Source organism: Candoia aspera, chromosome 13 (assembly GCF_035149785.1).
Source record: "Candoia aspera isolate rCanAsp1 chromosome 13, rCanAsp1.hap2, whole genome shotgun sequence".
NCBI lineage: Eukaryota > Metazoa > Chordata > Lepidosauria > Squamata > Boidae > Candoia > Candoia aspera.
The window spans coordinates 3,681,456-3,702,155 of record NC_086165.1 but is presented as its reverse complement, the minus strand read 5'-3'; the positions used below and the strand labels follow the sequence as shown (position 1 = coordinate 3,702,155).

The 20,700-nt window shown below is 43.7% G+C and overlaps 1 protein-coding gene across 4 annotated transcripts; it reads left to right on the top strand.

Annotated features, from left to right (window-relative positions):
* Positions 1–5,450: 5,450 nt before the first annotated feature.
* On the top strand, positions 5,451–19,688 carry ACSBG1 (acyl-CoA synthetase bubblegum family member 1). Of its 4 annotated transcripts, none has more exons than XM_063314389.1 (14): positions 5,451–5,597; positions 6,507–6,568; positions 6,944–7,161; positions 7,853–7,941; positions 8,589–8,709; positions 9,366–9,446; positions 10,872–11,021; positions 13,784–13,930; positions 14,565–14,746; positions 15,247–15,477; positions 16,238–16,455; positions 17,434–17,573; positions 18,535–18,781; positions 19,442–19,688. In XM_063314389.1, the coding sequence occupies exons 2-14, from the start codon at positions 6,547–6,549 to the stop codon at positions 19,528–19,530; spliced, it is 1,935 nt and encodes a 644-aa protein (XP_063170459.1). In that variant the 5' UTR covers positions 5,451–5,597; positions 6,507–6,546; the 3' UTR covers positions 19,531–19,688. The 4 variants fall into 4 exon arrangements, with proteins under 4 accessions (XP_063170459.1, XP_063170458.1, XP_063170457.1 ...); XM_063314388.1 differs by having other exon boundaries at positions 13,784–13,960; positions 17,449–17,573; XM_063314387.1 differs by having other exon boundaries at positions 13,784–13,960.
* Positions 19,689–20,700: the final 1,012 nt, after the last annotated feature.

Below are 20,700 nucleotides of genomic sequence, written 5' to 3'. Positions count from 1 at the left end.
GCGCCGACCGGCCGCGGCGCTTTTATAAGGGCCGCCGCGAACTTTCTGGAACGCCGCCGCCGTGACGTCACGGCAGGCTTCAGAAACGTCTGGTCTGAGCCTGGCGGGCGGCGAGGCGACCAATCGGCGCGCGGCGGGGGGGGCGGAGGCGGGGCCAGGGGAACGCGGCCCCGCCCCCTCTCCACTCTTCTCCCGCCCGGCGCGAGGAAAATCCCGCCTAAAGCTGACCAGAGCCCGGGCTGCGCCGCCGGCGTGGGGGACGCCAATTGCGCACCAGCTCGCTACGCTCCTGGCGCAGAGCAGCCTCAGGGCCTCCTGTGGGAAGACTGTTCCTCTTGAAATCTTTTTAAATCCAGATTCCTTGCAGGCAGTCCCGGGGGGCTGCTTACCCCTGAGTGAACCTGCCCAGGCCCGGGCCCTTAGGAGGGCTGGAGGAGAGACTCAGTCGATTCCAAGGGGCTCAGCCTAGCCCACCTCGCAGGGTTGTCTTGAACCAACGTCGCGGCCCGCTTTGAGCGCTTCAGGGCCATGCAGACAGAACCTCAAACAATGAGAGCAATAGTCTGGACCTCTTTTCAAACAAATAGACATTTATAAAGGGATTAGATCCAATTGCACGTAGCTCTTCAGTTGCTACATATATTGGCTTGCCCAGAATAACACATTACATGATCAGGTCTAAATATATAACCTTAATTATTATGCTATATCTTACAATATTCATAATATAAATATGCAATATATATAAAACATATTACGGTATATTGCAGCGTTTCTCAACCTTGGTCAGTATAACGTGTGGACTTTCACACGTTGCTGGCTGGGGAGTTCTGGGAATTGAAGTCCACACATCTTAAAGTTGTCAAGGTTGAGGAACGCTGCTTTACAGGCTTCCCCATCTGGTCTGCCCTCTTATCTTATGACCAATCTTCACCAGCACTGGGATGCTGGCTGGAGGAAAAGGCAAGGTAGCAAGGTTGTAAACTTAAAAATAGGTTTTCAGTCCAAATCGTTTCACTCTAGTGACGCTTGGCCCACTTTTGGGTAATGAGATGTCTGCAAGCCAACCACCAAGCTCAGGAGCACCAAGAACTCCACCGTTTCACCATGAGCTACAGATAATTCTCTTCTATTGGCACAAACCTTACATGGCCCCCAGGCTGGTGGCTTTTGTTCTAGAATTAATTTGCAGTGGTGACAATGGTTTTCTGAAAAATGTGATGAGCTGATACAAAAATACCCTGGAAGGAACCGGAGTCTCTGGAATTAAAAGGGAAAGATGCATGAAGCAAAATAAATTTGCCTTACTGCGTTGACATCAGCTTCTTTTTCTTCCTTGTTCTCAGTGGAACCCTCATTAGACTTCTTGCCATCTGCATCTTGCTCATTGCTCTTTTTATCATCTCTGGGCTGTTCCTTAGATTTTTTATCCTTTGGTGATGACTGCCCTTGACTCTTTTTGTCGTCTTTGGACTCCATGACTTTTGTTTAGATGTGCTGCACAAAAGTGAAGGAAACACACATAAGTGATCAGAAGCAAAGCAAAATGATGCGTTTATTCAGGGGTGTCTGCAAAAGGCAGTCAAAGAACTCGAGGTGGTGCGCATGAAACTCTGTCCATATTTTTATGTGCAATGCAGCTCTTTGAGCACACTGCTGTGGTTACCATCTTGACTTTTTTGACCGCACCCCATGGATGCCCCCTTTTATTTTATTTTATTTCATTTCATGTCAGAAGCACCTACCAAGGCACTTCTGTATTTAGAGGATGTCACCGTTGCCTGGGGGATGCCTGAGGGGGCTCCTGTCATGTCCCTGTTATTTTCCCACTGAAGTGGTACCTATTCATCTACTTGCATTTACATGCTTTCGAACTGCTAGGTTAGCAGGAGCTGGGACAAGTTGACAGGATGTCACTCCGTCATGTGGCTTGCGCTCTCAGGTTTTGAACTGCCGAGCTGCCGACCTTAATGGTCCTCTGACTCAGCATCTTAACCACTGAGCTACTGCAGCCCCACCTGTTTTATTCAATGACGACTGTTGTATATCTGTGTATTTTTTTTTAGACTTAACCCCCTCACACTCTGAATGTAGTAATCTTATTTCTCTGTGGCACTTCCCTACCATTTGCTTGGGATGTTAAGATGGAAGGAAAGAGAAGAAGAAGAAGAAGACCAGCCGCAAGGTGGATGGGCTCAGTTATAGTGGCAATGGGGGCACCATTGAAAGACCTGAAGGACCAATTGATGACAGATCACCCTGGAGAAATATCTATCTATGTGGCTGCTAAGAGTCAAGACTGACTTGATGGCACATCATCATTATCATCAAGATGTCAAGGACTGAAGGTGGAATCTGCACGCAGACTGGGTGATCTCCACAGACTGGGCCTCACTTGCAGGATATAAAGCATGAGTAAAACTACACCTCTCGTTTTGCTCCAGTTTTGTAGAAAGGTCCAAGCAGTAAATGTGGTTTGGTGGTAGAAACAAGGATTCATGCCTTCTTATTAAATGTGGATGAATTTATTATCTTGAAAGATCTGTGATAAAATTAGCTATTGTGGAAAATGGATGATGTCATAAGACTCTGGTCAACTTCCACTCAGAGAACCGATCTTAGAAGCAACTTTTATTATTTAATAGATACCTTTATTTCTGCTTTTTTAAAAAACCTAAGCTGCTTACCAATTAAAATAATCTCTAGATGTCATACAAAAGAAAGCATGAGAAGCCGTAGAAGATGCTGAGAGTAAGGTTAAAATAAAAGCAGGGCTCTTGCCAACGTGGACTGAGTAGGGATTCTTGGAGAAGTCACAACTTTTGATTTTTAATTAAACCCATTTTAATTAAGCTTATGTAGAGGCAATTATAGCAACCATTAACCCTGTCATTTGGGCAGGGAAGGATGCAAGGAACATACCTGCATTGGCTGTGGCAATTCATCTAATAAGTGAGATGCTGGAAGACATTTTGGCCAAACCGGGAAGCAGAGGATGGAACAATGCTGATTATTTAGGAGAAGTTGCTTCAGAAAAAATGAAGCCAAGAAAACCCATCCTTTCACTGAGTGTCCAACAAGAGAATTTTCTGCCTTTTTTCCCTCGCCAACTGTCAAACGGAACTAATGGAATGTTTCTGTCCTTAGTCCCTTTTGTTGCTTAGGAACACTTAACTTTTTCTGCTTGCCTAATTTTTATCTTTCCTTCATCAGAGCACTGGACAGCTCAGGAGGGCTCCAGGCTTCAGACGGCCCACAAACTTTTCTACCATCCTTCAACCCCGCTTTGCCAGAAATGACCCTGTGCTTTATCCACTGTTTGGAAAATCCAGAACTGGGAACATACACCCTAAAAGAGGCTTAGCACAGTCACAAAAATAATTTAATATGATCCATTTTTAACTCGTATCGCTGTTGAGTAATTTTACAATAGTGATCATTCCAGTGTAATTTCAGCAGGGTTTATTCAAACCCTAGGAAAAATAAAATTAAAAAACCCTGTTCTTTTTCTTTTGCATAATAAAGCCCTACCTTTTACATTGTAGGGCCACCCAGGGTTCTTCTCAACCTCACCCCAAATATTAGATGTGGCCTCTAGCCTTTAAAAAAGTAGGTCACCCCTGTTTTATTAAACTGTTGTAATTTGTACAGTGGCTGAAGTGCACACACATAGCTTTTGGAAGAGTGAACTGTATTTTTGTATATTATTACAATTCACTATTTTCTAAAATGGACTTCGAAGAAGAAGGATAGAAAGTGCTTTGAACTTTGGCGTTGGAGAAGACGCCTGAGAATGCCACAGGCAGCCAAGAAAACAAACCAATGGGTCATCCAACAAATCAACCCAGAGCTCTCACTCGAGGCATGAATGACCAGGCTCAAATTATCCTACTTTGGACACACCAAGTGAAGACCCGGCTCTCTGGAGAAGGCTGTAATGCTGGGAAAGGTGGAAGGAAGGAGAAGAAGAGGACAACCAGCAGCAAGGGGGATGGACTTAGTTACAGTGGCGAGGGGTGTGCTGTTGGAAGACCAGAAGGACCATGTTAGGGACAGATTGTCATGGAGAAGTTCTATCCATGTGGTCACTAAGAGTCAACAATGACTTGATGGCACATAATCAGTCAATTAATCAACAGGAAGAGAAGAAGAGGATGGCCAGCAGCAAGGGGGATGGACTCGGTTATAGTGGTCATGGGGGCACCCTTGGAAGACCTGACTGACCAGGTTGGGGACAGATCCTCATGGAGAAGTTCTCTCTGTGTGGTTGCTAAGAGTCAACAATGACTTGATGGCACATAATCAGTCAACTAATCAACAGGAAGAAAGAGAAGAAGAGGGCTAGCAGCAAGAGGGATAGACTCAGTGATAGTGGTGATGGGTGCACCCTTGGAAGACCCAAAGGACCAGGTTGGGGACAGACCATCATGGAGAAAACCTAGCTGTGTGGTCAGTAGGAATCAACACCGACTTGACAAGATCTTCACAAGATTAGCAGCAAACAGCAGGAAACCAGAGCAAACAGCATAGGACCAGGTTACCTGAGTGCCTTCTCCTGTATTAATTTAATTTAATTAATTTAATTAATTAGATTATGTACCTACTTGGACCTTAAGATCTTCCAGTGAGGCCCTCCTCCAGGTCCCCCCACCAAGGGAGGTGAGGTGGGCCTCTAGCAGAGGGAGAGCTTTTTCTGTGGTGGCCCCCCACTGACGGAATGCCCTCCCCAGAAAGGCTCAATGGGCACCCACAGTAGCATCATTTCGGTCCCAGGTAAAGACCTTTCTATTTCCCCCCGCTTTTTCGTTGGCTTTTCATTTGGATTCTTTCTGGTTTTAAATGACCGCCTTGTTGTTGCCGAATCTGTAGGGTGTTTTCATTCTGCATTTTATCCGACCTTATTGCCTATGTTTTCATTCCAATTGTTTTGCTTAGTGTGTTTTACTGCAAACCGTCCAGAGGGCTTTGGCTATGGGGCAGTTTAAAGATTTAAATAAATAAAATAATGAAATAGCCTGTTATCATAACAAAACAGCAACTCTTCCTCCTGCTGGAAAAAGGGATACCTAAGATTGTGGCTCGGCATAAGTGGGAGGGAAAGATTCCAAAATTTGAACCTTGATTTCACAATAAGTAGGGTAGGCGTCTGATACACCGCGGTTGCTGGATTGTGTTCATAGCCACCTTATTGGTTCTTGCAAGAAAGTTAAGTTCCTCAAGGGCTGCCTCCTTGACTCTCCGGCTTCCAATTCTTGTTTGTGCCAAGGGATGTCTGACGACAAAGGTCATTGAGATTCTTCTCAGGGACAAGGAAAGAACACTGAATGAAAGGAAAGTTTGTCACCACTGAACACGGAGGAGTTTCTGAGCAAATTTACAAGGAAGAGCTTTGGAGGCTCCAATCTATCTCACTGCACGTCCGGCCAAGTTGATTGGCCGTACAAACCTGTTGGATTCTTAACTAAAATCAGTTTGTGCCTCAGATGGTAAGCACTTGGTGCCCACTCTGCTTGCCTCCAGAGAAGTGGTTCAGTTTGACGGTTCCCTGAAGAAACAACAGGAGCAGGACAAACGAGAACCAGAAGTAAAGGAATCAGGTAAAATAATGCTTGGAGAAATTGGTAGTTTCTTCAGAGATAGGGGCTGTAGTCCTGCAGACACTTGTTTAGAAATAAGGATGTCAGGACGGTAACACATTAAGCCAATAACGGCTTCTTTTTCCAAAAGAAGTGGGAACAAATTTTGACCCACATCTTGTTGGGTTGACTTTCACTCAGGCCGAAAGAAAGTTTTGTCCTTCAAAAATGGCAACTCCTTGGCAACTTTTTGAGTTGTCTTTTGACAAATGAAAGACCAGTTAAAATAATTCAGTTGGCTAAAATATAGGAATGTAGGGATGTATTTTCTGTAACAGCAGTAAATGTTGGGCTGAAACAGGACGGGGAGGGTAAGCTGAATTCTGAATTCTGAAAAAGGGCATAAGTGCAGCTTTCTGTATGAAAGGAAAAAGACATTCCAGAAATGATAACAGAGTTGTAAAGCTGGCTCTCGAGCAAAATAAGATTTTTTTTTGCCCTGAAGAATGAGTTGTTTGCAAAGAATAATTTCACTTGTGAAAAAGAAGTGAAATGCTGATGTGCCAAACTGAGAGATCGTGGGAAGCAGGGTTGTCCACAGGGAGGGAGGGAGATAAAATAAGTCAAGATGGAGGTTACAACTTGCAGTGGAAGCCCTTCCCTTTTTTACATGCACGCTGGCATATTTTTTCACTTTCCTTCCGACACCCCTCTGAGAAACCAAGTGCTGTATGCCAGTCCACAACTGCAATTATTGGAGTTTATCTATGGGATTTTTTGGGGAGAATATTGTACTAAGTTTGTACCTTGTTCTAGAGAAAAAATATTGCCTGCTGCCTTTTTTCATTTTTCTTTTGAGAACTTTGATCCTATGCAAAGTATTAACCATCAGAGTTTTAAAGGGGGTTTTAAATTTCCTTCCTTCCACAGAAACTTGTCAGAAGCCCAGAGCCTCTGGAAAGATTCTAAAATGAGTCTGGAAAAATGTTCAGGTAAATGACTATCAGGATGGATTCAAATTGATTTATTTATGGTACATTATTGAAGTAGATTGAAGATGGAACTAAATCTACTTTTTGGACAATAATTTTGTCTTTATTTCTATCTTGCATCCTGCAAAGGCTCCCACCCTGTTTTATAAATCAGTAAAATCAGAATTCCTCCTGGCTACAGGATTATGATATAGAAAGATAGGACATGAAAGAAAAAGTGCTGTGGAGGAAAGAGGAAAAGCCAGAGAAAATCTGTTGCCTCTTTTATCCTCCTTGTAAGTATCTGGTTGGTTGCAATAAAGAGACAGGAGCTAACGCAGTTGGACTTAAGATGGTTTTTCATCTCCAGATGTTACATCTGCTCTTGTCTCCTAGCTCCTCTCTGGACCACATCTGCTGACGGGCAGGTGAAGCTGAGAAGGGACCCCACGTGCTCACAAATGCCAGTAACAGTTCACCAGATGTTTCAAGAATCTCTAGAGAAATACAAGTCTCTCAATGCATTAGCCAGCAGGAAGGATGGGAAATGGGAAAAGATAACTTTTTCCGAGTATTACAACCTCTCTCGGAAAGCAGCCAAAAGTTTCCTAAAGGTAAACACTGGATTTTTATATCAGACACCCAGATTGTGGTCTTTGGAATGATTGAGACTTATTTAAGAGTGGACGTGTCTATGTGCAATTTTATGTATATATTAAGAATAAGCTATAAAGTTGTATTTTTGCAAGGTATCTTACAAAGAATAATATTTCAGTAGGAAGCCTGTGGCAGCATCTCACTCAACACATTTTGGGCATACACCACCTTCCTGTTTTTCTCTTCCCTCCCCTTCTTCTTCTCCTCATCTTACGTTGCAAAGTGAGTTTTCAGATTGTGGCCGAGCTGGCTTTTGCGCAATTCCAAAGAGACTCAAGCCCTGATAATTTGGTTTTCCCATTCTCATGAAGCCACAGCTGTTTTGATAGGCGAAGATAACTGCAAATGCTCTTCTTTCTATTTTGATAAATAGAAACTGTAATACTTAAACAGCAAGACGTTGCATGGTGCTGAGAAAAGCAGCAGCAAAATCAGAGAGCCAGCCTGCAAGTTGGCATGGGATAGAGATTCTCTGCTAAATGACCTAGAAATTATGCCTGCCAAGCTAAGTGAGAAGGCGGGGGAACTTAGCAAAGTTCACATCTCAGTGAAAAAAAAAAAAGACTCCTGCTGGTTTGATGGGACTTCTCTTTCTTTCTTTCCAAAAATGTTGACTGTATTGTTCCTTTCTCTTTTTCTTTTTTCAAGCTCGGCCTTGAACGATTCCACAGTGTTGCAATTCTGGGTTTCAATTCTCCCGAATGGTTCATTTTGGCAGTAGGAGCTGTTTTTGCTGGGTAAGGTTGGAAATCTGCCCCATTAGGGATTTACGGAGGGAATCTGGGCACAAATAAAGTTCTGGCCGTGAGAAGCTTTCCTAGATGGGCTGATGTAGCTGCTGGTTTAGCTGCCCCCTCTTGGCCAAGTTCACTGCAGGTGAGGAATGCGGTGGGCCAGCATGCCCAGAGGTCTTCAAGTTAGAAGAGGCTGTTGTGCGCTTATCACAGGCAAGCTGCATTAAATGCAGTGAGAATGAATTCTGAGTAAGACCTCCAAGGGATTTTTTTGTAAGTTAGTCTTCAAGTTGTGCACAGCTCCTCGTGATCATATGGAAATATCCATGTAGTTTTCATAAGTGGTTTGCCACTGATTTTTTTTTTTAACCTCTCAGTCTAGATGATAGCCTGGGATTCCTGGCTAGTTTTCCATCCAAGTACCACCAGTTTCAATCCTGCTTAGCTTGCGAGATCGGCCCAGGTTGGCTAGGCCCTGTTCACTGATTTAAAAAGGTCCTTGTACTGCTAGAATTGTCATAACCCATTGGTTTTCAGGATGAGAAACATTAACCCACATGTACGATATGACAAGTCAGAAGCTCAACACATGCAATGTAGAAGCTTGTCATTAAAAGGAAAATGTTATTTCCGCTCATCCTCCACAACAGCGGCATTGTGACAGGGATCTACACAACCAGCTCTCCAGAGGCTTGTCATTACGTTGCTCATGACTGCCGAGCCAATATTGTGGTGGTGGAAAACCAGAAGCAGTTGGACAAAATAATGCAGGTGAGAGATTTGCAGCTAGAATTCACACACCTGTTTGAGAATGTCTGCTTGACTTTTTTTACATCTATTTCTTAGTGAATTTATTTGCTGGGCTTACATTTATTTACTTGTTAGGTTTCTATCGCACGTTTTGCTGCTCCAATCAATATCAACTCAGAGCAGCTGACATTACAGATTTAAAACTTACTTTGAGACTCAGTAAAATTGGCTGTGAGGGGTCAGTGCTGAAAGTTGACCTGGGCTGTGCTCAGTTGTGAAACAAACACAAGAAGGTTTGCACGTCACTAAGCTAGAAGATGGTTTGTTTATTTTTGGCTTAATGTGTCGAGCGAACCCAGGCATTGTGGCTAGTCAGCTGTGATTTATGGCTTAAATGTTATAGACAGAGCAAGCTTTACAACTCATTCCACAATTCTCACTTTGGGCAGTGTGTAAAACAGACTGGACAATATCCTATCATCTGACAAGTATAATGCAGAAGTGAAGCTCTTTTACCATTTTTACTCTTTTGGGCTCATGTGGTAAGGTTCATCTGTCTGATTTCTTCTGTTAAGTTATAGTTGGAATGTATAATTTCTTTGTTCCAGTATAGTATTATCCGTAATTCAAGTGGGGGGTTTAAAAAAACCCTTAACAAAGTCTTAAACTTTACACAGATCTGGGATCGTTTACCATACTTAAAAGCTGTCGTGATGTATAAAGACAGTGTGCCTGAGAAACATCCCAATTTGTTTATGGTACGTAAAGCCATGATAAACCAGGTAATTCATCCATGTTACTGCCTTGTTAGTTTTGATTCCACTCTTCCTTCCCATTGCTGAAATTTCTGTAAATTATGAATGCCGTTGCAAGAGGAAATATTAACAGTACAGCGAGACAGAAAAGAGGAAAAAAATTGGGGAGTGTCTGGTTGAGTCTATGCATAGTGCTTAGCCATAGTTTTTTAAACAAGCCACAACTGGCAGGTTCAGACATAAATCTAGGCTCAAACCCCTGCTTTTAGAAACCAGGATTGTTAGGTTCATACATTTTACTAAGCATGACCTGAACCTGGTTGGATATAATTAAAGACACCTGGAGCTCTAAAGAGCAGAAGAAATACTATATATATCCTCAACATTTAAAACAACACTTTTATGAACGAGACTGCAGATTTAAAAGGGTGCGACCTGCAGATTAATCAGCTAAAACGTGAGGCCAATTTAGCAACAGTAGTAAAACTAACTCCATAGACTTCGGCCTGGTAAAGGGCATCAGAAGATGCTCTTATCAGTATGAATATGCTTAAACCTCAGGCACACTTTATTGCATGAGGAATTATAGACTCTGTGCCCAACATGAAACGGTGTCCTTCCCTGCCCTTTGCATTCACCGGAGGGACAGTGTCCTAGTAATGGAGAAAGGGTTTCTTCCCAGACCTGCTGACACTTTGCATTTCGTCATCCTGGCTGAACTAACACTGTCCTCCTTTGAAGTGTTAATGCGTGTGCTCCCAGTGCCTTGGCCGGCTCGTGCATCAGTGTTAGGTTTCCAGTTCTGTAGATGTTTGATGCTTCCGTTCTAAAACACTGGGGTTGGATCCAAAGAATCATAAGGGAAAGCAGGTTGGGGGTGGGAGGAATCCACAGGGCCTTCTCCAAATGGTTCCACAAGACTTCTCACAAGATTGGTGAAATTATATGTCCTGTAGTTGCTCTCTTGGTGAGCATCCTTAGATTTAGACTCATTGTACTTCTTCAAGGAGAGAATGAGTTCTTTGAAGATCCTTGCAGAATCCTGGTAGCTCTTCCCTGTTGTATCTCTAATTTTCTTGATTTCTTTAGTGTCCTTGAATGTAAAGAGAGGGAAGTTTATGCTCTCAGAAAACCACTTCCTTTTACACTAGAACCAAAAGTCCACTAAGTAGACCAGGACACAAAATTAGGAGCAGGGGTGGGGTACCACTGAACTTATGATCCTTCCCCACAAAAATCCTGTCCTACTTTTCCTCCAAGTGTTGCTAGTTTAGCAGTCACATGGCATGGCTCTGTCAACAGTGTATTACAGATGCCTTTATTGCACTATGGAAAGATAAGCACACCTTGTGAAAATAAATACAGAAAGATTAACAGATATATTGTGATAAAGACCTGGGCATCATTTGGACCTTCTCTGTTCCATAGATGGATGAATTCATGGAGTTGGGAGATGGAATTCAGGATGGACAACTTGATGCTATTATTGACTCCCAAGAGGCCAGCCAATGTTGTGTCCTGATCTACACCTCTGGAACAACAGGGAAGCCGAAAGGAGTCATGCTGAGCCACGACAATGTAGGTATTCTAGCTGTGTCCATCTCAATAAATAATAATAATAATAGCAAATTACCAATAAAAATAAATCCTCAGTGCAAAATTAATACACAGATACAATGATAATTGTATTATTTTATTAATTTTGCCTTGAAGATTTATTAGTAATACCCTCAGGGTCTGAAATCCAGGGATTAAACTATACAGTAAGTAATCCACAGCTCTTAAAGTAAAAAAAAAGAAGAAGATCTAAATGCTAAAATACCTAAAGTGAAATGGCTGGCAGCAGAAAAAATTCCATATTCCTTCTGGAATTCAAAAGAAAGTAGAGTGGGCACCTCGTGGGAAAAAAAAGGCATTTTCTCCTTGGGTTTCCCATGGAAAGCATAGAGTGAAATAAATGCTGACAGTTGATAACACAGAGAAGGAAGAGGATTTTTCTATTTTATTGTATTATTGTATTTGGAATGGTTTTGAATTTTAATCCTGTTTTATTGTAAGCTGCCCAGAGTCCCTCCGTGAGGGGGAGATGGGCGGTGAATAAGTTTATTAAATAAATAAATAGGTAGATAGATAGATAAATACATTTTTAGTATAACAGAGTGACTGTAATACAGTGATGGGCCATATCTCCACATGTCCTTAACCAGGGCACAAATGTGCCTGGCCAACGGCGTCTTCTTTTTGCCAGCTTGGGAGTGAGAGAGATTAGTCTGTCCTTAGCTGAACTGGTATAAGTCATGTTTTCTCTTTTATTCCAACACTGCACAAGGACTCCCATTGCCTTGGAGAGAGGTCAGGGCACTGGCAGGGGCTGGGAAGAGAGACAAGTGTGGCAGGAGAGGGATTGGCAGTGGGGTTGGCCAAAATCATGCCAGCAGAGTGTTTTGCTGTCTCAAAGATGGCTGGGGAGCACTTCAGGTTGGCAGTGAGGAACGGTCCTCAGGTGGGTTGGTGAGACATTGAGTGTCCTGTGGAAGGAATGTCTTTTCTTGGTGATGGATCAAAGGCCAGTCTACAGTTGATCTTGTCCAAAGAAACTCCCTGTGTCCGTTGTTCGTGGACAATAGGGTTGAAGTTGGTGACTAGTGGTGACTTTTTCTCTGTGTAATTTCTAGCCTGCTCAGCCCAGCTATTCCTGACTACCATGTACAGAAAGGCTATTTTTATTCTCTCCCTCATTGTGGAAAACATCTGTTGTCCCTCCCTATCTACCGAGGCCCCTTTTATTAAAAGATGATCCACTCTCAACGGTGATCAAATTCTGCCTAAGAATTTAGCCCCCTTTCTGCTGCTTTGATGACGCGGAAGAGCATAGACAGACACGGAGGGGACAGTATTATATACTGATTTGATTTTTATCCCACTGCAATCCACAACTCTCAGCAGCTACGAAGTCACAGTAAAAACAACAACAGTATTAAAACAACATATAATTCAAATTGTGAAGGCAAAACTGAAGTAGGAGAGGAAACACCATGAAATGCGGGTGAGGTTACAGAAAGGATCCAATACAGCTCTGGTTTTATTAATTTCCTAAAAGCTACCAGGGAGGGGGCCAGTTTGATTTTAGGGGGAAGACTGAAACTGCCCAGTGAGGACAGAGTGGAACTCCTGCAGAGCGGTGCCCCCAGTCCTCAACCCTTGCAGGCGGTCCAGCAAGATACCATGGTTGATGATATCTAAAGCCCCTAAGACAGCGTTTCTCAACCTTGGCAACTTTAAGATGTGTGGACTTCAACTTCAACTTTCCCAGCCTGGCTGTGGAATTCTGGGAGTTGAAGTCCACACATCTTAAAGTTGCCAAGGTTGAGAAACTCTGCTCTGAGAGGACCAGAATGACGTGCGCTATTCCAATCAGATCGTGCTACAAATCATCCGGGAGAGTGACCGATGCCACCTCAGTGCCATACTTGGACTGAACCTTGGCTAAAATGGATCTATGCTTCTTCTATGATGCTGCCTAGCTGATCTGCCACCACGGTCTAATCACCTTCCCTAAAAAGGGAATGTTGGAGACTGGTTGCCAACTATCCAAGACCCCAGGACTGAGAGACAGGCTCTTCAGCAAGAGGTGCACCATGGGAACTGTTCCTCTCCTAAGGAGGCATGAACAGTCTCATGGATCCACACTCCCCTCAACGGCCAGGATAGACAGGAGCCCAGCCTAGGTGTGGTTTAGAAGAAAGGGGTCTCCTGATGGCTATCTTCCCCACTTGACCTCCACCTCCCAGCTTCCTTTTGGTCCTTGGGGATTACTGAAACATGGCAGCTCCTAATCCCAGCACTGGGAGAGAAACCACTGAGGTGGGGTTGCAGTGATATGATACAAGAGCACCCCCCTTGCTTGACCACAGAAAGCCTGGCGGGTGGTGTGGTGTTTCCATCTGCGAAGGGCAAATTCCACTGTGCGGCTGAGTCAACCGGGGACAGGTGCAGCCATATTCACGCTCAGCCAGAATTCAAAACCATCCCTGGAAAGTGACTCCGGATCGAAATATAAACTTGAAGGAAGCTTAAGCAAAGCCATTGTCTGGGACGGCTTCTCAGCTGCCTGTTCTCGTTCAAAGGAGGTTTACAGTAGAAAGGGTGTCAAAAAGAATTGAGAGGCAGAAGAAAAATGAACGATCAACTTCTTTATCCTGTTAGGAAAGAACCGCTACCCTCTAGGAGAGTTTTTGAAGGGAAGTTGCTGAACAGAGCTGATGTGACCAGGGGGTATTAAAAAACAGCCACCAAACACCTCAGGACTTAGCTTCTTTGCGTTTTTTTAATCTGGACAGATCACCTGGACATCCGCACACGCCAGTCGGGCAGGAGATGTGCAACCCGCTGAAATCCGGCAGGAAAAGATCGTCAGTTACCTCCCCTTGAGCCACATCGCTGCCCAAATATACGATCTCTGGACTGGAATTAAGTGGGGTGAAGAGGTTTATTTTGCAGAACCGGATGCCTTGAAGGTCTCCCTGCGGGGTTCGGGGCCAAGCTTGTTTCCCATGTAGTTCTCCATCTTCAGTAAGACGCACTCTGTGCTTTTCACCAAGATGGGATAGGAGATCCTTCTGGGAGTCCCTTAGAGAAATAATCAGGGAAAAATAGGGTTGGCCTACTTCATAGGTGACAGCCTGATTAAACTCTTCAGCATTTTCTAGTGAACCAGTCGCAATCATGGTGAAATGGATGAAAACCTCATAGAGAGGTAATCTTTCTTTAGACGATTGCAGGTGGTCTTTTTGTGATTTTCTTTTATCTGACATTCTCTGGCCAGGTTTTTTTAAGTTTCCAAAGCCCTGCAAAACAGAGAGGATGCTTTTTGAGAAGAGATTTGGTAGCTACAGAATGACACCTCTCCTTTCAACCTAACCCCCTTTTAAAGACACGTGAGGCTGTGGCAATTATTTAATCTTGTAACATTTAGTTCCACGGTTGTGCCGTGTGAAGGCAAGATCTTCTGGTCTGAGCTGATTTACTAGGGAGTTGGCTCTGGATGGGCATAACTGGGCTCTTCAAACTGAGCCTTTGCTCCTGCTCTTCCTTTCTGGAACCTGTCTTTGGCCTTCACAGGGAAGCCTGGTTGAGGTCCTGAGAGAAGCACTACCCACCTCACATATGGGAGTGCCCCGGGTGTGGGAGAAGATGATGGAGAAGATCAAAGAGGTTTCTTCGCAGACTGGATTGCTGAAGAAGAAGATGCTGTCCTGGGCCATGTCAGTCACTCTGGAGCAAAACCTGAGCTGCTCCAATAGGTGTGTGCCCATATGGATATGTTTCATAGGGAGGAGGTTAACCATCTGTTACAAACAACAAAGAGGAGGGAAAAATAAATCCCCAGTTGAAGCAATACCTACATGAGACCTACTGAGAATTTATAATTTATCTGTAAGCATTTGCAGATCAAACAAGGCTTCGACTTGGGCAAGAAACTTGTATGGCTTTGTGACATCCATAGCCCCTTTCCTGGGTTTGCAAACAATTTTGTTTTCTCAGCCAGGCTTTGGCTGTTTTTCTTGGAGGACTAGATAGGCAAAACAGTTAATTGGCTGGTTAATGTATTCCTGCAGTGAGACGGAGTTTGTGTGAATGGGTTTCTTCTGGACCACCGTTTGAGATTAATTGTCTGGTGTTCTTTGTCCTCCCCTCCGTCTTGGTCCGAACTGCATCACATGGACTCTCTTTTTCTGAATCTCAGAAAGCATATTTTTTTTCCTCCAAATTACACCTGATTGTCCTCTTCTGCATCTTGTAGTGATTCAAAGCCCTATTGGATGAGGATGGTGGACTCTTTGCTCCTCGCTAAGATCCGCTGTGCCCTCGGCCTTTCCCAGTGTCAGAAGCACTTCTGCGGAGCTGCCCCCCTCCCTGTGGAAGTATCGCAGTTCTTCCTTGGCCTGAACATCCCCCTTTATGAAGCGTATGGGATGAGTGAAACCACCGGTCCCCATTGCATGTCTGGGCCACACATTTATCGACCTAACAGGTGAAGTTCTAGTGTATTCTCCTTAGGAATGCCACCAAAGAATCCTTGAGGTTTAGCTTGCAAGTGATGATTGCAAGCTGGGGCCATCTCCAAAGATAAGGGTGGGAGAAGGTGTTTTGGATTGCCTCCCTTCCATCACTGGCATTTACACTCTGTGTGTGACTGTGAAATGTAGCTTCAAAAAAATATTCTGGTCACCCTATGAGTGTTCAATCCTTTACATCAGACTCCTGGGCCACACTCTGCAATTAAAGACTGTGCAGCTGCATTTTCACAATGCATAGTTTTGTTTTCATTTTGATTGCACTTATTTGTGGCTCAGGGTCTTGTTCCCAACCTGCTTGGTTTATTTATGGTTAATGCACTGGCAAATTAAAACATTGGGTTAATTTAGCAACCCTATTAAGCTCACTGTGAAATCCCACAAAGAATTCTGGAACTTTTGGAGTTTCTTGGATACTCCAGAGCAAGATTGGAGAAAAGGCACACCTGCCTTCCCATGTTTCGAGGACCATTTCCCTCTGGGAAGCATTGGGGACGTCTTCATGATGTATCTGGAAGCTGCTGAGTGCTAGAGCTCCAGTATTTTAGAAATCAAGCAAATGTACAACTGCAGTTTAAAAAAGACTCTCCAAGGGTGCTTGGCCCTGCCTTTTCTGGTCATCCTTATGGCAACTCCAGGCCTGCTCCAGGAAAAGGCTCCTGTCTTCTCAGCATTGTGCTGACACTGTTGCTTCTGCTGTACATCCTTTTCCTGCAGCTGTGGCATGGCTGTCCCAGGTTGCCTCATTAAGATAGTGAACGAAGATGAACATGGCAACGGGGAGATTTGCTTTTGGGGACGGACAGTCTTCATGGGCTATTTGAACATGGAGGACAAGACCAGGGAAGTGATTGACCAAGATGGCTGGTTGCACTCTGGAGATCTTGGAAAGATGGACAAGGATGGATTTCTTTATGTCACTGGAAGAATTAAAGGTGGTGCCTTCTTTTGTGCATTTTGTAGAGCCTGAAGTTCTCCAGATGTTTTGGATGACAACTTCCATGCTTCTTTGCCGTTGGCCAGACTGGCTGGAGCTTTAGTCTCAAACACCTGGAGATTGCCTTGCCCTACTTCATTTCCTTTCAACTGTCCAGGTCGTTCAATGCTCAAGTGGCTCCATCCAGTATGTTAATACCAAGTTTCGAGCTTCAGTATTGATTGAGGCTGCCCTCTTTCGGTCATTTTGCAGACGTTTCCCAAGAATCTGTCTGCATTCCTTGAGGCCCAGCACAACTTATTCGTTGGGGGATTTCTGCTTGATGGTAGTGCTTAGGTTTCAGTTCAGCGGGACAATTAGCAGCAAGGGATACATACACTGTACTTCCTAAAGTTCAGGATACAGTCTTTGCAGAAATAGATGATGTTGGGTGACCTGGATTGGATGAGCAGCCATTGCTGGATTAGACAGCTTCCTGTACATAGGATGGCCAGGAGATTCTGGATGATGCCATTTGAGAGTATAGCAAACTTTCAGTTTAATGGGCCACTTAGCAGACTTTGCATGCAACTGATCAAATTTCTGTCTGGATACAAGCCTGCTGCATCCAAAGTAGCCAGGTTGAGGCATTTACATTTAATTCTACATAATTTGTATTGCTTTACATCTTCTGCGCCTTGATGTGGATGCAAATGTCATTTGTGTTCATTCATGTAATTGCATAATACGCAGGTTGATGCAAATGGCATCATTATTCAGTTGACATAATTTGCAATTTAATGGACATTTGGGAGGAAAAGACACCCCCTGCCCTAGTTGGTCCATTAAACTAAAGTTTTACTGAAAATGCCAAGGGGGCCATAGAGAAATGTTTGCGAGCATGCTATTCCATCTTCTTGGTCACAGATGGAAGTCTAGTATAATGACAAGATGAATTTTTGAGCTGAAAATTGATATTCAGGTTCTGTATTCTTAGAGCTTATCATTACAGCTGGGGGTGAAAATATCCCTCCTGTCCCCCTGGAAGATGCTGTCAAGAAGGAGCTCCCATTAATTAGCAATGCTGTGTTGATTGGAGATCAGAAGAAGTTCTTGTCTATGTTGCTGACCTTAAAGGTACATGATAAAAATATGATAAATGTTTTGAAACTTGGGCATTTTCCTCTTCTGTGGCTGCCTTGACGTGATGACAGATTTCACCCTGTTTTGGATTCACACAATATCCTGGATCAAATATCAGTCAGCTGGGCTAGGGTCACTCAACAAAAATCAAACCCAGGTTGACCAAGCTTTGAGTTTTTCTGAATATGCAACCACTAGATTTTTGCTTAACATGGTTAAATGTGTTGCGTGAACACAGCCAGCACACAGCAAAAGCACTGGACATTACTTCAGGGTGGGGGGAGGAAGGTGCGATGGATGTTTATAAAACACTGCCTAGTAGGGGGTAAAAGGACAACAGTCTATTTCTCTTCTCATAGTAGAACATGGGGTCAGGTAGTAAGAAGATGTGGAACTGACGAGAAGGAACTTTCTTTGCACGAGGCTATGAATTCGTTGTGCTGCCCCACTTTGTATGCAGAAGATCCCAAAGTCATTTCCTGAGTAATTCAAGATCAAGCAGGGGAAAGGGTTTGGTCTGAAAACCAGGAGAGCTTCTCTCACTTATGGAATGAAGGAGCTCTGAAGTTAGATGAATTAAACCAGTGGGGCAGAGCAGTTAAAGAGAGGGACTGGATTCAAGTGGTTTTGGGTCAATTACTGTCTCTCAGCTCAACGGATCCCAGTGGGTTGTTATTCTGGGATAAAATTACCATGCTCCTATATTTGCAGCCTTCAGAAGAAAAGGTGGGATATAAATGCAATTAAAAACAATACATAATGGTTTCAGTGTAAGACTAAGTTCCTGTGTAAGAAGTATTTCTTAAAATACAGGATGTTGATATAATTCAACCAGAAGGTTCTGATATTGACCCTTTTACATACTATGAGGCTGGGGATCTCTCTTTAAAACCCTACAGGTTCTCTTTCAGTGCTTATTTTACTGAGCTAAAGCAGCTGTCATGTTTTCGTTTAGTGCTCAGTGGATCCTGATACATCTGAACCAACTGATTGCCTGACCCAGGAAGCCAGAGACTTCTGCCAAAAAGCTGGAAGCAAAGCCACGCAGGTTTCCGAAATTGTACGCGCAAGAGACCACGCCGTGTACCGGGCTGTGCAAGTTGGCATAGACCGCGTCAATGGGTGCTCCGTCAGCAACGCTCAGCGCATTCAGAAGTGGGCAATCCTAGGAAAAGACTTCTCCATTTCTGGTGGAGAATTTGGTGAGTTTACCCTGAATTTTGTAGAGGTCCAATTCCCATCCTGAGCTGGAGCTGTGGATTGTTAGGAAGGCAGCTGAGTTCTGAAGCAGAGTGCGAAGGAAGACAGGCTTTGCCAGCCTTGCAGTGGCAAATATTTGAAACTGCTTTATACAGTCACAATGAACAATTCAAGCCCAGGTTGGTCTAGATCAGTCTGAGAGAACCAGCTCAGGTCTTCTGTCCCAAGTGTACCAGTTCTTTCTGGATAACTCAGCAGCTACAAAGAGGTGGCCATTTGATCAATGTCTGCCAGTGCCTGCTATATTTCTAAAACCAATGGGGGTGAAGACGTCCACTTTTTCATCTGAGGATGCAAGTAAAAGAAGCCAAGTTTTGTTTGGGGGGGGGGGGAAGAACACAGGTAAAATGATCTCATTGTTTAGGTAAACAATTTGGCAAATTGTTTGTATTTGGGGCATTAGGAAGCAGCTTTTCCATTTTTAAAAGCATTTTTTAAGAAGGGGAGGAGCCACCCTTTGCCCAGATGGCAAAATTGCACTAATTGGAGTCCTAAGATTTCTCCTGGGCAGGGTCATGCAACCTGAATTGAGCCCACCTACCATTTTATCAATTCCATCCTTTCCCCAATACCTGCTAATGACCAATTCCCTTCCATTTTAGGTCCGACAATGAAATTAAAGCGGCAAACAGTTGCTGAGAAGTACAAAAATGAAATTGAGGCTTTTTACAAGGATTGTTTAGCTGCCTAGGCTCTGTCAGGCCAGGAAATCCTGCCAGCTTCTTTTGTAGAAGACTGCTGCTCAGAGAGCATTAACTGTTCCTACGCAAACATTACTTTGAAAAGATATGAATAGTTTTTGCAATCGGCGCTCAAAGCATCTTTGGACTCTGGTGAATTACTTCTCAATGTTAACCAGAAAGACCAAGTCAGAACTCCAAAATACATTCGTTAATGTAGACTTTTATTCCACAGTATTCATATGGGCTAGAAATGGAACGATCCATTAAGCTCTCTCTCGAAAACACTTTTAAATTGAACGGTGTATCTTGATTTATTCTGAATTCCCTGGGAACTATTTAATTGCATGGATTTAGGTCATTAAGCCATCTCTGGAAAAAAGAATTTTTTTTTGCTGTTCAGTTGTGTTCGATCCTCAGCGACCGCCTGGAGAAGTCCCTGCAGTTTTCTTGGCAGGATTTCAGAAGTGGGTTACCCCAAAATGTACCTGTGGAACTCTCTGCAGGGAGCCATAATAATTGGTCCAGGCAGTGCTGTTGTTTATTGCAAGATTTTTATACTGCCATATTCCATATGACTCCAGGCAGACGACAATGAATTTTTATTTGACAAAACCATTCTCCAAGATCCCAGATTTTTTCCTCTAGCCTCAGTAGCTTTTATTGAGAAATCGGAGGACTTTCCATGCTTCATGACTAAACTTCTGTTAGTTACTGAAAGGCACTGCTTAGCCTTAATGCCTTTTCTAGAATCAGCCTGGGAGGGAAACGCAAACTGGATTGTAGGAGCATTTAAAGCTTAACTTATTAAACAAAAGCAAGAAATGTCTCTGTAAAGTCTTTTATTTTCCTCTCATTATGCATAAAATGGTACCCCCCCTCACCCAGTACAGACCGACAACCATAGCTGCAAAAACATACATTCTGAACCAGTAAGATCGTTTCCCAGATTTTGAGCCTGAGCCGGCATGTGACAGTTACTGCATTAAACACGCCGCAGAATCAAACACAGAATAAGCTGTCTCGTGGCTGCTTTTCTGAACGCTTAGGATACTGAACGGGAATTCTGGGTGGCAATGCAAGCAGTTCTGCAGGTCTGATTTCCATATGAATGAATACCTGCTCCCCCAAAGAACCCCCCCCCCCCAAGTGAAGTAATCCGGCTTGGTCTGACGGGTGGT

Bases quoted from the DNA above. Each gene is read 5' to 3' on its own strand.
- ACSBG1 (XM_063314387.1), top strand. From the start codon at position 6,547: ATGAGTCTGGAAAAATGTTCAG. The intron at 7,162-7,852 runs GTAAACACTGGA...TCTTTTTTCAAG, and splicing joins CAGCCAAAAGTTTCCTAAAG to CTCGGCCTTGAACGATTCCA. The intron at 16,456-17,433 runs GTGGTGCCTTCT...CTGTATTCTTAG, and splicing joins TGTCACTGGAAGAATTAAAG to AGCTTATCATTACAGCTGGG.